The following is a 15327-nucleotide window of genomic DNA, read 5'->3' on the forward strand; positions in this document are numbered from 1 at the left end:
TTTGTCATGTGTCAGTGGTGTGCTAGACACCAGACTAAGTGTCAGAGCAGCAGGTTGAGGACCGAGTCCCAGATTATTCGATTATTTTCACAAGGACAGAGTGGCCGAGGCCTCAGACCCCGGACTCCAGCCCGCCTCCTCCTTGTCGATCTGGCAGCCTCGTCACAACCTCCTTTATTTAGGTAGAAAAGTGCAACTCAAGAGAGTGTAATGTAGGTAAACAACATTTTGTGGACTGTAAAGAGCTGGATAGGAGTGCTCTTCCTCACAAGTCTAAATAAGACACTGACCTTTCTGTAACTGTGCTGAAGTTTTATGATAGCTATTTTCTTTGTGGTTCAGAAGTTTTGAAAAAAAATTGCTTTCTGGGTTGACAGGAGTTCCAGAATGCTAAACAGTTATCATGTGGAGGTTGGTGTTTCTCTTTCTGCTTTGTTAAATTCATTTTGAGAAAAGAATTAAAACACTTTCGAAAATACTATGAATAGTAATCAAGTTGTAAATATGTGATTTCCACCCAACTTTTTAATAATTAAAAAGCATACGAACTAAAGAGGACTTTAAATAGAGAAGCAAAAGTATATGAACAATCTGTATATATACATACTATTTATTTTATTGTTAATAAAGTCTCCTTGAGAACTAAATTAATCGAATAATTTGCATTTTTTCACCATTTTGTGAGGGAAATACAATTTTTAAAAATTTGGGCAGGCCAAATACCACCTGAAACTGATGCCTTTTAAACAGTGTAAATTTTATTAACATAGGCCATTTTAGGTGTATGCATTTTGCTATAATCATTTCACAAGGTTAGAAAAAGTATTATTTTCCCCATATTTCTTCTTCCAGAAAAGGTGCAATGCAGTGTGAATAGTAAGGGATACTTTTCGGAATGGAGGAGGTTCCTTCATATTTCCTTTAAATTAGGGGAAGGATTTAAGTCCCGGAGTGAATCCAGCACTCTACACATTTTGCCTGATGCTGGTGAGGGACACACGGTAACGACCGGAGAGAAGCCCAGGCTCAGACCGCCTGCCCTGCTTTATGGCAGTGAGGTGGTGAAGTTGTAAAAAGCCACAGCCACACACTGAAGAGTCCCCATGTATGGTGATGGGTATGACGAGACTTACAGTGGTTGGCATTTCACAGGATGGACAGATAACGAGCCATTATGTTCTACAGCTAAAACTGATACAATGTTACATGTCAGTTATACCTCAGCTTAAAAAAGGAGAACATGATCTGTTTTAGGGGGTCTGTGTAATGGATAGCTTCTGAGTAGCTGTTGTGACTTTTGTTTTTTAAGCAGTTAAACAATTAAGAAGGTAGATGAAATCTAAAGTCACTTGATAGAAAACATTAGTTGTATGGCTTTTTTCTTTTTTTTTTTTCCTTTCTGATGTCATCCTGTTGACTACATTTATCACATTTGGAGCTGAATATAGATTACCAGCTTTATTAGAACTGTGTTTTTCAACAAGTAAGCTTTCTAATAACCATGAGGTTCTGTAGCCTACCAGCTGCATGTACTTGGGTAATAACTTTCAAATTTGGATTTACAACTAGAGAATATTTCCAAAACTATAACTGCAATTTAATTGTATTAAAATAAAATTTGCTATCAGTGTTAATATTTAACATCCATAGAATAATATTTTTTGTCCTCATAGTCCTTTGCATTTCTGAATTCTCTTGTTTTTTTTTCTTTCCTATGCATTTGAAATATTGTCTTAAAATGAATCTAATTGTATAAAAGAGACAAATTTTTACAAAATAACAAACGTAAAACATTGAAAAATCAATTTAAAAGATGTAGGAATTTTAGATTTCAAATAGAGGTTATGTTTTCTTCTCTGAAAATAATATTAAAATGAAAGAAAGTAGAATACTTTAATATATTATATGTGAGTATAAAGGAAAAGTATCTATTCTAATAAATACTAATTACTTAAAATGCTAATTGCTGTGTTCCTAAGAATTAGAGCAGTTTGTTAGTTCTTAAGATGCTATTCCTTCTTTCAGAACATTGCAGATAAATAAAATTTGCCTACTAAAATACTAGCCCTTGATGAATTTTAGTTTATGGATTCATTTTTGATCAGCTACTCCTGACCTCTTATTTTTATATATTCCAGGGAGCCCGAGGTCCTATCAGCAATGGGTGCATACAGTCAAGGTAACAGCAACCCGTCAGTGTGTCTGCTTTCACTCAGTATTAGAGAAATACATACTCAGTAAAAGTACCCATTTGTACTTAACGCTGTTCATTGGCAATATTTGAAATGTTTTTTTATTTTCTCACATTTTAAATATTTTTTATTTTGTGTCTATTTTTTGTTGATTGTCACACATGATTTTAAAATGGAAAGCTTTTGTCCAGAGATTTTGAAAAGCAAGATTTCACTGTCACCTTATGTCATCTTCCAGAACAAGTAATTAGATGGAGTAGTAGGATTTAATGGGAGTTTTATCATTTCTGGTAATATGCTTTTGTTAATGTGAATTTTTAAATATAAAACTCACTTACACAGACTGAGACCTTTTTTGCCCAGCATTATAACAGTTGGTAAAACAGTTGACTGTATGTCTTTTTTTATTAAGCTTTAAATTTAAACATACCCATTGCTGGTCATATTGCCCAAGTCTACCTAAAATGCAAAGATGAAATGATTTTTAAATGATGCATTATACCAACTAAACAAACAGAGTAGAATATTTACATTTTGTGTGAAACTGCAGTGATAAGGAAAACGTGAAATAATTTTTGTAGGTCTTTGGTCATCCTGTGAGTAAAGCCCCTTCTGTGCACCAGTGATGACGCTTTCTTTTCAGTGCCTCTGCTCAAAAGCTGGAGACCTGTGTCTTTCCTTTGCAGAGAGGGGGCGCGCTGCTCAACACGGCGGTGACGAGAGCCACACCTGCTGTGCGGACAGCATATAAATTTGTGAGTTTTCTTCTGGTATTTAAATATTCTGTTGATAAAATTTAATGTTTTTCCTAATGACAGACATACAAATCTAGAATATTTTCTATTTTTCTTCAAAATAAGCTTAAAAAATTGAGTTAATATTGACCAAAGGGAATTCGGTTATTAAAATTACATCATTGTATAGAGAGGATATTTCCCTCATGTAATCGAAAACGGTTCTTCATTTTCTTTCAAAGGTGTCAGCAAAATTATGCACTCAGACTGAAGCAGTCCATGACGAATGCCATTTTTTAAGATTTGATTATTTCATTTAATGGCATTGTTTTCAATTTTCTTCTTTACTTGTTTTAATTGAAGTATAGTTTGTAAGTGATATTATACTGGTTTCAGATGAACAGCTCAGTGCTTCATCAGTTGTGTACATTACTCACTGTTCACCGTACGTGTGGTCACTGTCTGTCCCCACAGAGATTTTCCAGTATTATGAGCTGTATTCCCTATGCTCAACTTCCATCCCTACGACTGAATTATTCTATAACTTGAAGTTTGCGCTTCTTTATCCCCTTCCCCTATTTCAGCCCCACCCCCATGGTAACCAACCACTCATTCTCTTTGTTTACATTTAACATTTTGAATTCTCGTCGTGTATGTGACTCAAGTAGAAAAAAATAGTAAAATATTGCAAATTCTCTTCCCTTGAAGATTCTTTGACTTCAAGTAAAATTCTTCAGTGATGCCCCATGGCTTATAGTAAAATAAAAATAACAACACCAACAAATAAGTAATTAATAAAATTAGAATATCTTTAATGTCATGAGGAAGACCCTCGAGACCTGGCCGCTCCTGTGTTTCTTTCCCCTCCACCCCTGACCTGCCAGATACCTAAAGATACCGAGTCCGTCCCTGCTTCACGGACGCAAGATGTTCCCTTCCTACATAAGCCGTTCCAGCACTTGGAACATCAATTTCTTGACTTTTATCCATCTAGTAAACACCAGTTCATCCTGTAAGACTTAGTTTAGGTCCCAGTTATCCTGAAAAATGTTCCCCAACCCCACACAAAAATAGTTTATATACCTTCTCTGCCCCCTAGGACTTGTAGACATACCACTGTTCAGCCCATCTGTGTACCTCTCTCTCTAATATTAGACGAGTAGCTTCCTGAGGGAGAGGGGGTGGGTCGGCATGGAATAAAGGGTTGTTTTGTTTTGTTTTGTTTTAGTTCAATAGGCCATATATATTCTATGTTTCTAAAAAATAATCAGGGAGGTATTGTTTTTATAAGAATTTTTCTTCAAATGTTTTCTCAGTAAATGAATATATGTGATTGAATTAACAATAGAATAGTATATTTTAATAAGTTTAGAATTTGTATTCTTTTTTTGACTTACAGTTTTAATATATCTGCAGCTACCACTTCTGTTAAAAAAATCTTCTTCAAAGGTTACATCTTATGTAGGGAAGCTGATCCACAGAGTGGATTCAAAAACACAATGCCAAAATACCGAACGTACCGTCAAAGTAGGCAGAGGTGACCGTCCCCCCGGCACTGGTGGCCTCTGCCTCTGGTTCGGCTGCTCGTGGCTTTGCTGGGAACCTTCTCTGAGCAGGTCGCTCTCTCACTGTAGTACTGGCTGTTTGATTTACATACAGCTTTTGAAGATATTTTTGGTTTTTCACAATGAAATAGCACATGGCTTCCAGGTGACAAATCAAACTAATGTTGAATCTGTTTCTCACGTTCATGTGAGAGTCTAGAAAGGTTTCACTGTGCCCTTCATTTTATTCCATGGGCGAATACTCAAAGTTTTTCTTCAGGCTTAGGGAAGTTATGTTGTAAATGTATGTTTTTCTCCTTAATTTCATTCATATATTCCATGAAAGCACAGAGGTAAACATGCTCAAAACCTCATTCATTACTTCCATTTTTATCCTTCTAATCAGTACTTTATTTTGAATCCTTCTTTGCAGAACAGCAAAATGTTTCCAAATTAAAAATTCTGCTCTTTAGAAGACTTTTCCTTAGGATTTCAGGTTGAAGTCTTCAGAGTAACTTACTTATTTTTGTTACTTATCTTGTGATCATGTCAGGAAATTTGGGGCAAATAAATAAGTCAGTTTGTGACTTTCATAGTTGTACCTAAAACTCACCTATCTAGACTGCTTATACTCTGAAATAAACTCTGAAATTCCTCCTTTTGCCACAAATAGTTGTGAACAAAACTCCCAAATTCTCTTCTGTGGGTATAACAATTTATTTACCTTGATTCACTATACAGAGTAAATTTGTTAAAACTGAGAACCATAGTTAACTCTTCCATTCATTCTGCTAATGGAAATCGCTGGTCATTGGAGTCAGACCAGTGAGTACACAGGCCGATGAGTAGATGTTTGCATTCGTGCTGCCGTTACCCTGTGCTTTGCAGTTGCTGCAGAAGTCCCGAGTATCTGTGTGTTGAAGGAAATAATGGTTTTGTCCTATTCTTAGAATATTTTTTCTGTGCTTACATTTTTCTATGTTTCTGCTTTTTGGTGTTTATAGGGGCCATAAAGAAAACCAGAGTTAACATGCATGCTCTCTCATAAATCTTAAAATAACAGCAAACTGAATATAATATTCGATTTGGCTAAAAGATTTTCTAAGTCAACTTTCTTGTTAAGTCTTTGCATTTTAAATTATGAGCCAAAGCCATTTGCTGGGTGCTTTCCTGAAGAGAATGCTTGTTTATTGGTTAAGTTTCAACTTGGCAAATGAAAAGGATAGAATTTGTGCCCCATCTTCCAGATGGTCTGGAAGAGGTCAGTGGAGGACGTGGGCAACAGGTACTTAAATGAGTTGTTACATAAGTCACAGAACCAGAACTAACCCCAGATCCGACTCTAAACAATGATTAGCATCCGAAAAGGTAGGCGAGAATCAGGTGCATCTTGGGAGGGTGAAGAATGTTTAGGTGAACTAGAATATAGTCCAAAAGTGGGTAAAGATGGGTACAAATTCTAGGAGATGGGAACAGGAACTTTAGGTAATTATTTCTTTTTATCTAATGGAAATGTAGAGATTAATAGAAGACCATTTAAGTAGATTCAGTGGCCTTACCAATAACATAATGAATGTGAAAATGCTTTATTAATTCTGAAGATCCGTGAAAGTGTAACTTAGTGTTACTGGCTTTTTTGGTTATCTTCTACTGTGTGTGATTTAGCTTAGTTTCAGCTCATTTACAACAAAGAAGTAATTGCTTAGTTCAGTTTAAGACATTTCTGAGCAGTTATTGTATATGTCAGATATTATCCTGGGTACTACAGACATTAACAGGAGAGAAATAAGACGCCCCCCCCTCCACCGCAAGTGAACGTGAGAGATGTGTATTTACTGTTTCTAGAAGTAGTTCGGCAAAGCAGTATGGTTTGCTGGAAGGAGCCAGGGCTTTGGAGTCCAAAGTCTTAAGTCCACATGACCGTAGTTTCCGTGTCTGCAAAACGAGACTGACAATGCCTTTTCTCTCATGAGACTTAGGTTCAGTGGGGCTCTTCCTTCTCTGAGATGGGAGGAAGTTGGACGTAAGAACTAAGTAGCTGTGGATTTGAATCTAGGCTATGCAGACTTATCCCCTCTGAGTCTCTTTCCTTATTTGCAAAATGTAATAATAGTAGTAGTAACGTCATAGAGTTTGCATGATGATTAAATGCTATACTGCATGCTAGGTACCCAACACAGACAAATACTGAGGAAACACAAAATAAACGTGAACTTCTTTTCTTTTTCACTGTGGCCACGTGAATGGGGATTTCCAGTGGCATAAAGGTGAAGGCTTCAATGAAAGCCTTTAGGTGTGTTAGGTGAAGTCGTACCCCGCAGGCCTGAGCTGTTCAGTGCCAGGGCTGGATTCCCTGTGGAACAGAAAGGACTTACAATTTTTGCCAGAAAAACTGTATGTGAAATAACCATGACATTAAGATAGCTCTGCTAATAAAAATGCACGCCTGACTGTAAGAGCACTTTGATAAGCTTCATAAAGTTGCCGGAGTTTCTTTAAAGTCCACACATTTGCCCAAAAAACCTGCTGCCATGATGTTTTCTCTTTTTCTCCCCCAATTAGTCACAATTTCCAGTGAAGACTAGTTGTTAGCAATCTGGTTGTTTCTTCTGTGTTTTTTATAGAGTAGGAGGCAAAATAGGCCAAATGTTATTTAGTCTTTGTGTGATATTTGAATGCAAATAGAGACTAATCATGTTTTCACCAACTAATTTAAGTATAGGAGTAAGTGTATGGTATCCCTGAAAATAATTTTATGTTATAATTTGTTCTTTTTCCAACTAGCAGTTTTCATCAAATGAGGTCTCATATATTTATTCCTTAAATGGTGGTAGAACCATGTTGAGCAGACACTTGTATTATTGTTTTCTAGGCAAAAAATCACGCAAAGCAGGGAATAAAGGAGGTGAAGAGTAAGCTGAAGCCCAAGGTATGTCACTCTTCATTCTGCCTCAGTTCCTGCATTAGTTTGAAGCTTATAGTTTACAGATCACGAGATTTATGTTTTTAATGGTGTTTGAAATATGCTTAGCCCTTTGTTCAAGAATGTATTTTTCATAAGAAGCCCTCTGGCAACTACCTGCCATTCTATATGCATACACTGGATAATCTCTTCATTGTTTGCATATTTTATCACAGAACTATGGAGATCTTCAAGGGTGCTTTAACGGATGTATGCTTTCATAAAGTTGATTGCCTTGATATCACAATTGAAATTCTTGCTTCAAGCTGAAAATTTTTTAAAAGATGATCTCTGGTGTGGGATTAAGCCAGGGATGCTGTCCTCTGGTTTTATAGACTCTCTCCATAAAACTGCTGCACATTGAAGCATAGTCTTCATTTTACAAAACATTGTGTTTGAGGGTGTACGTGTTTCAGTCTGTGACTGCTGCATGTATATGAGTGTCTGTGTGTATCTGTGTTTTCTCTGATCACATGTCACCTCCCCGTAGACTCTATCACTTATGTTTCAAATTTCTACCTTTGGAGAAAAAATACTGCTTAAAACTTCCATTTTGGTGATGGAGAGTAAATGATCTTCTTATTTTAACTCATAATATAGAAAAATGTATCTTCTTCCTAAAAATAATCTTTTATTTATTTTATTTTATTTTATTGTGGTATCATTAATGTACAATTACATGAACAACATTATGGTTACTAGACTCCCCCCTATTATCAAGTCCCCACCAAATACCCCATTATAATCACTGTCCATCAGCGTAGTAAGATGCCATAGAGTCACTACTGGTCTTCTCTGTGCTATACTGCCTTCCTGTGCCCCCCCACATTATGTGTGCTAATCATAATGCCCCTTTTTCCCCTTCTTCCTCCCTTCCCACCCATCCTCCCCAGTCCCTTTCCCTTTGGTAACTGTTAGTCCCTTCTTGGGTTCTGTGAGTCTGCTGCTGTTTTGTTCCTTCAGTTTTTTCTTTGTTTTTATACTCCACAGATGAGTGAGATCATTTGATACTTGTCTTTCTCCACCTGGCTTATTTCACTGAGCATACCTAAAGAAATTCTTTAAATTTATACTTGAAGTATTATTCTGTTACTTAATCTGTACCAGAAACTTGCCTAAGAATGATAAAAGGAGTATGTTTAAGTCATTACTTGTGTATTTCTTCATATGTAGGAAAATGAGGAAGATTATGGGACCTGTTCTGGCTCTGTACAGTACACACCCCTTTACACGTTACATGGTGACAAGGAAGGAAACCTAGAAAAGCATAAGCTTGCCCAGGTAAGGTTGTTTACCCTGTGTCTCCAAACTCCAAAATGGTGTAATTCCAATGAGTTACTCAGGCACGCTTTTTTTTTCATTAATCTTTTGTCATGTGATAAGAAAACCTGAAATTATGGTCATGGAAATGACTCATTGGCATCTGGTCAGGCTCAAGGGGATCGGGAATCAAATATTCCAGACACCAGTCTCTACATGCCTTGTGTCCTCAAATAGTTCATCGTCCATTAAGGGGAAGGAGACAGTCAAATGTGTGCTATATATAGAAAATAGTGTGAGAGCTTTCTGATGAGAGGAAAATCACACATTTCTTTTACTACAAAAGTAAAGTGAAACTTATACATGGGAATTTGACCATTACAATAATTTATAGAAATTAGAATATGAAGTAATCTATGTCTATCTTTTTCTAAAGTTAGATACTTTAGTTGCTCTCAATATTTAAAGCTTCTGCTTATATGCTGACACTACTTAAAAATATTGTTTTCAAGTGGGAAACTGTCTATATGTGTCTCTGATTTTGCATCATTGAATGCTTCTGAAGATTCTAGTGAAGCAAAATTTGTGTATACCAAATGTTATTTTAAGTGGCCTTAGAAAACTAGCTTTTAAAACAAATTCTTGAGTAGATCGTAGTGGCAAAATGATGGAACTGGAAGCAGCTGCTGAGCTTCATTTTTAGAGTCTCTGAAGTTTACAGATGAGGAAGTGACAGCCAGAGTGGTCACACCTGTTACTGTGATTTCATACCTACTTAGTGGCAGAATGGGACAGACCGTGTCCAGCTAGCTCTCTTGCGTCTGCAGACAGTCCCGGAGAGGGGGCCTAAAGTGCCCCCACAAGTCTTTAGGACAGGGAGACAGCCACGAGGCTGTGCCGATCCCTAGCCTAGTAAAGAAAACCTGCTAGTCCAGATACCCAGCACCTGCTGTGCACCAGGGACTATTCCAGGCATGCTAGGAAAAACAAGGTGTCTGCCTTCACTTTTAGAGCATACAGCGTGCCTTCTCTATGATCTGTGCACTTAGGAAGCTGTGCTTTCATGTGTTAGTATTGCTTACTTGCAGCATGTTAGCAGTACATGTCACTGTACACCTGAAGTAAGACTTTCAATAAAATAATTATTCTCCAAGTATATAAACCTTCTCTGGCTACTACCGTTAACTGGAAAACATTTAACTTAAAACTGATGACAGATTTGTAGTTGATTCTCAGTTTTTTACCCATCTCTAATATGTTCAATTCCTATCTATACTCAAGTTTTAACATCTTAAAACTTTTGCAAAATGTTTACTGTCTTAATATTGGAAAATTTAGGTTATATTTCCCATGGTAAATAGATTTTTATGTGAAGAAAATATGGGATCTTTGTTACCTACAGGATGCTTTAAGCTGAAAACACTTAAACTGGAGAATCATGTATCCTAAATGTTCATTTTTAAGTTAAGAAAACTGTTTTCAGCTCTTCATATTTAAATTTTTAAATTGACCTTTAACATGGCATAGTGTTTCTATCATAATTTAACTATAAAATATGTTACTGATTTCTATTTTTGTTTTCTGATAATTCCTAGAGATATAATACCTGAAAATTGTATTAGGTTGTAGAAAACTTTACAGGATAATAGGTTGCATTTGTTGTATACTTATCCTGAATTCTCATGATTGTCATTTATTATAATATCATTAATTCAGTTATCTGCATTCATTAATGAGTGTTTGTGTGCTTTTCAGGGGGCATGATGAATACTCACTCTAACATGAAGTAAGAGAAGTAGGGCTTATTCTTTTAAGAGTTATAATATGATCTTCCTATTTGGCATATAGGTATTTACTAAACCAACATATTTATAGATGTATTACGCCGATGCTGAGATGCTGATAATGTCTGAATAACAACCTTTACTTTTCAAGTGATAAATATCTGTGTTTCAGGGAATGTGCATACCTGGTATGTATGTTCTTTATATATGTATGTCCTATTATATAAATAGGTGTATATATCTGTGTAAATATATTTTAACAGCTAAATAATTTGAGTTCATATTTCCAGTAATATTTATCATGATTTAATATTTACTTCTGCTTGTATTTTTTCTATAATTGAAATTTGATTGTTTAGTTTTAGATTCACATATACACTTAACAAAGAGGTAAATTTGAGGCCCTTTGGCAATTTTTCATTGCTCCTTCCCACCCTTCTTTCACGCCAAAGTTACCAGAATGCACATTTTCATGCAACACTGATCTTACTTCTTTGGGTGGATAGTTACAGCTCTCTGAAGTGATAGCACTTGCGGTCGGCAGCCTGTTCATAAAAGCAGACCATGGTGCATCCACATGGAAGCTGTCGTGTAATCCCTGATTTGAATTATTTTTAATTTCATAATGTTAGCAAACTTGAGCAAATGAAGTAAGACAGTATTAGAGTACTTATTACAAGGATATAGGCATCCTTTAGGGCGCCCAAACGCAGGAAGGTGTGGAGGCCTCTGGTGGGACTGGAACCACAAAACGCAGAAAGCAGGCTGGGCAGAGTGTCAGCACCACGGCGTCGGTCCCCACAGCCCCTGCACCGGCCCCGCCTTCTCTTGGTCTCTTCCTCCCGCCTGCCCTGTCCCCTCTGCGTGCGTGTTCACCGTATGACCTGCGCACTGGCTTTCTAACCTTCTCTGCCGGCTTCCAGCTGCTCTGCTGCTGCTTCCTCCCCTCTCTCGGCCTCACAGGGTGGAAGAGACTTGGGGCCTTGCTCCAGATGAGGCTCTGGCTGTATTTGAGGCAGTGTTGTGGCTGGTTTGATCTTCTCTCCAGACCATGAGAACGTCCTCCGTGTCAGCCATAGGGCTGCTTCACTCTCTATCACTTACGTGTGCACGTATCAAGCACTTTTGATTTCCTTAAAAGGGACTCTTTCTTCGCATTCACAACTGGGTTCACCGGTGCAGGAAGCCTGGCTTCAGGCTCGCTTGGCTGTTGACCTGCCTTCCTCACGAAGCTTAACTGTTTCTAACTTGTGATTTAAGTCAGAGAGGGGGACTATTCCTCTCACTTGAACATTCAGAGGCTATTGTTGGGTTACTAATTGGCCTAATTTCAACACTGTGGCCTGAGGAGAGGGAGAAACGGGGATGGTGGATCACACACATGTATCGGCCAAGCTCACTGTCTTAGATGGGCATGGTTTGTGGCATTACAGTAGTGGCATCCAAGATCACTGATCACTAGTGATAGTAAGAAAATCTGAACTATCGGGAGAATTACCAGACTGTGGCACATGGAAACACAGTGAGCAAATGCTGCTGGAAAAATGGTGCCGACAGACTTGCTCAGTGCAGGGCCGGCACCAGCCTTCAACGTGCACGAACGCAGGGTCCACAAAGCGCAGGTAGGTGAGATGTGCCTGTTTATTGTGGGGGAGACAGAAGGCTGGTGCTAGAACCATGAGCACAGATTTTCAGTTAAATAAGTAAGCATTTCTAGGAATAGTTAGATGTGATTAAAGGCAGAATCTAGATTTTTATAAATATGTCAGAGATATTATTTTAATTACTCACATATATATTTTAATGTGATTATGTAATATATTAATACATATATAATGTATTAATTACTCATATATATTCTACCTGTTCCAAAAATAAATTTACATCTTACAAAGAATCATAGAATGAAATATTAAAATTCATTTAATTCAGATAAAATTCAAAACAGAGGGAAAGTGTAGTAAGAAGCTAAGGGCTTAGCAGCCAAAATTAGGAGAAAAACACAACCATGATTTTAATGCACAAAGATTTTTTTTAAAAGGCTGTGGAGGTGCACAATGCTTCAAGGAAATGGGTTGTCCAGGCGGATGTGCAGGCAAATTGAGGTCCCAAGAGCTCCAGTCTGTGCAGGAACCCAGCGGAGGCGAGAACCAGCGTTTCAAGAGACAGAAATTTGCTGCTCTGTATCTGGTGTCCTCTCTGCAGTTCTGTTATCTAAAATGCTCAAGTTCATTAATACTCTCTCAAAGGCAGCTTGCTTCCAAGCTGTTGCCTTAACTTTCACAGGGGAGTTGAACTGCCTTCAAAAAATGAAGTAGGCTACAGGCAGAAACAAGCTTAGGGCACTTGCTCTCCTTTCTGTAAGTCTCCCTGAGTTGAAAAGCGTAGCACCACTTCCTCCTGTTATAACTGGCCTCTTGGTGGAAGCACGCCTAGGCCCCTTTTTATGCTTGATTATTCAAATAACCGTTAGAAGTCTTGCAGTGTGGTAAATTCAGGCACCTAAAAGCAGGATTCTGTACAGATCTATGGGATTTGGTAATCCAGGTAAGTTTGATATTTTTTACTATGATTTTCCAAATGTCAATTTCTATACAACTGAAATAACATAAAGCACATGAGAGCAGGCTTGGAAAACTGATGAATAGAGACAGTTCCTTGATTAACAGTGAGGATGGCTGTGTATGTCTGTGTGCATTACATGACTAATTTAAAACTCCCAATAATCCAAGCAGAGTGAGAGCTGTTATCCCCATTTTTAAGATGTAGAAACAGGGGAGCAGAGATTAAGAAATGTGCCTAGAGCCCTACAGGTAATAAATAGCAGGGACAGAGATTGGAAAACGGGCCCGCTGATTCTGGAGGTGGGGTGCCTGTCAGAGACAAGGGGATGGAGCTCATAGCCAGAGGGACTTGACTTTGGACAAGGTTGACGTTTAGCACTGAACCAAGCGTAGCCACCCTGGGCCTGGCCTTCTGCGTTCTGTGAATGGCAGTGACAGTACATGTCATCTTCCTGGGGTGCTGTAGGCATTATAGATGATGTATGTGGATTATCAGCCATTGGCAGCCACCCACTTACGCCTCCACACGTGCCCCGAGCTGCAAGTCTCTTACTGCAGAGGCACAAGCATCCGACTTTCCTCCGCGGACTTGTGTCCCACAGACGTCACTTTCTAGGGGCCTCTGGTCACCAGGCAGTGGGACCTAAAATTGTCCATCTTCATTCTCACTAGGCATGACTTTACATCCTAGTTTAAATTTGAAAATAAATATACAGCTTATTGTGCTGAAAAATCTCTTGGGTTGTAAGTTTATGAGACCTCGAGTGTGTCATCCGATTGTCAGTTAAGTTATCTAAATGAAGAATATGAGCTTGACTCACCCGTTCCTAGCCCATTTGCTCATCTGTTTGACAAGCTGACTCAGCTGTATAAAGAACCTTACATTTCCAGTTTTCAGCTAGACTTGTGTGAATGAAACACCTGTATTTTCATCTGTTCTCAAAAGATGAAAATGAGATCATGATAATTTAAATTCCAAGAATGTGTTTTGAACTGAAAAAGTTTCAGAGTCTGGGTATACAGAAAAGAATAAAAATGAAAATGTGTGTTGTTTTAGGTCTGTGTTCCGTTACTTAGCTTATCTTTGGAATAGATGGTGAATCCACATCTATCCCCCAACAAATAGTAATTTGTGCACTAGTCTGCTAATTAGTATGGTTATTTCCTGTTTTGTTGATGAGGCTTAAATAAATGTCAGGAGTACAGCCATGAAGCTCTCCCAGTTAGGCTCTACATTTGTAAAGCCCAGCCCTTTTCCCTTTTGTGTGGAGATGACAGCTCCAAGAGCAGCCCCCGTCTAACAGGGCTCCAGGGAAAGGGTCCTCCTCTGGTTTTATTGAAAACAGAGCTGGTCGTCTCCAGGGAGAATACTGCCGGTGGTCATGGTGCAGAACATTTTAATCTTGACACATACTTACCTTCTTTCATCAATTTTATTTTAGAACCAAATACTGTAGACTTAGTGAACAATGTTTAGATTAAGTCTATCATCTAAAATTGCTTAAAATACTTACCAGTAAAAATTGATTGTAATTTTCTAAGAATGAGAAATTCTTCAGATAATATACAAAATTCATATGAATCTAAGCACCATTTAAAATAACACTAGCGATTCTTATTGTATAATTATAATGTGTATGTATCTGTGTGTCTGTGTGAGACACACATATGCACACTCACTAGACCGGCAAGCCGCAGGCAGGAGTGTTGCTGTGCCACAAGTCGGCCTTAGCAGATGGACGGCCCTGAGCAGGCACAGCCCTGGGGCGGGACCAGTGAGAGCAGGGGATCGGGGGATCGGAGCTTTTCTTTCGTTGTCAGCCCTATTGAAACCCCGGCACACACATCATTCTTAACCATTTCATGTCTGGGACACATAGCAATGCCCTCAGATTTACTTTCAGCCTATCCAGTTAACTGTGTAAAAACTACATGAGAAACTATGAATGGAAGGTTATTTTTCCGCTTGTAATATGATAGAAAGCAGGGTGCCTGTTGATAGATACCCACACGTGGAACATAGTCAAGACCTTAACCCAAATAGAGTGTTTACAAATAGAAATATGTGTAGAAGTTGTGATTTCTACTAATGAGACCAAGTACTATTAAGCTAGTGGTCATTTATTGTTTTTAAATCTGTTGACATATAGAAAATAAGGAAGAGGTTTGCACCATAAAATATGATGTGAAATCTGTGTGATTTTCCATTTTTATACATCATGTAAGGTGAAATCCACACTAAGAATGAAATTTTGCCGTCTTTTTGTGTGCTCGTGTACTTGATGGT

At 38.0% G+C, this 15327-nt stretch overlaps 1 protein-coding gene across 14 annotated transcripts in view; it reads left to right on the forward strand.

Annotated features, from left to right (window-relative positions):
- DENND1B (DENN domain containing 1B) overlaps positions 1-15327 on the forward strand; it is a 279446-nt gene that overhangs the window by 228800 nt on the left and 35319 nt on the right. For all 14 annotated transcript variants that reach the window (XR_008999472.1, XR_008999473.1, XM_057508165.1 and 11 more), the window contains 4 exons: positions 2139-2179; positions 2879-2947; positions 7343-7399; positions 8606-8713. Coding sequence is in view for 12 of the 14 variants with exons in the window: in XM_057508165.1 (XP_057364148.1) it covers positions 2139-2179; positions 2879-2947; positions 7343-7399; positions 8606-8713 (275 nt within the window). In the remaining 2 variants the exon portion in view is untranslated. The remainder of the gene's footprint in view (positions 1-2138; positions 2180-2878; positions 2948-7342; positions 7400-8605; positions 8714-15327) is intronic.

Source organism: Manis pentadactyla, chromosome 9, assembly GCF_030020395.1.
Source record: "Manis pentadactyla isolate mManPen7 chromosome 9, mManPen7.hap1, whole genome shotgun sequence".
NCBI classification, from domain to species: domain Eukaryota; kingdom Metazoa; phylum Chordata; class Mammalia; order Pholidota; family Manidae; genus Manis; species Manis pentadactyla.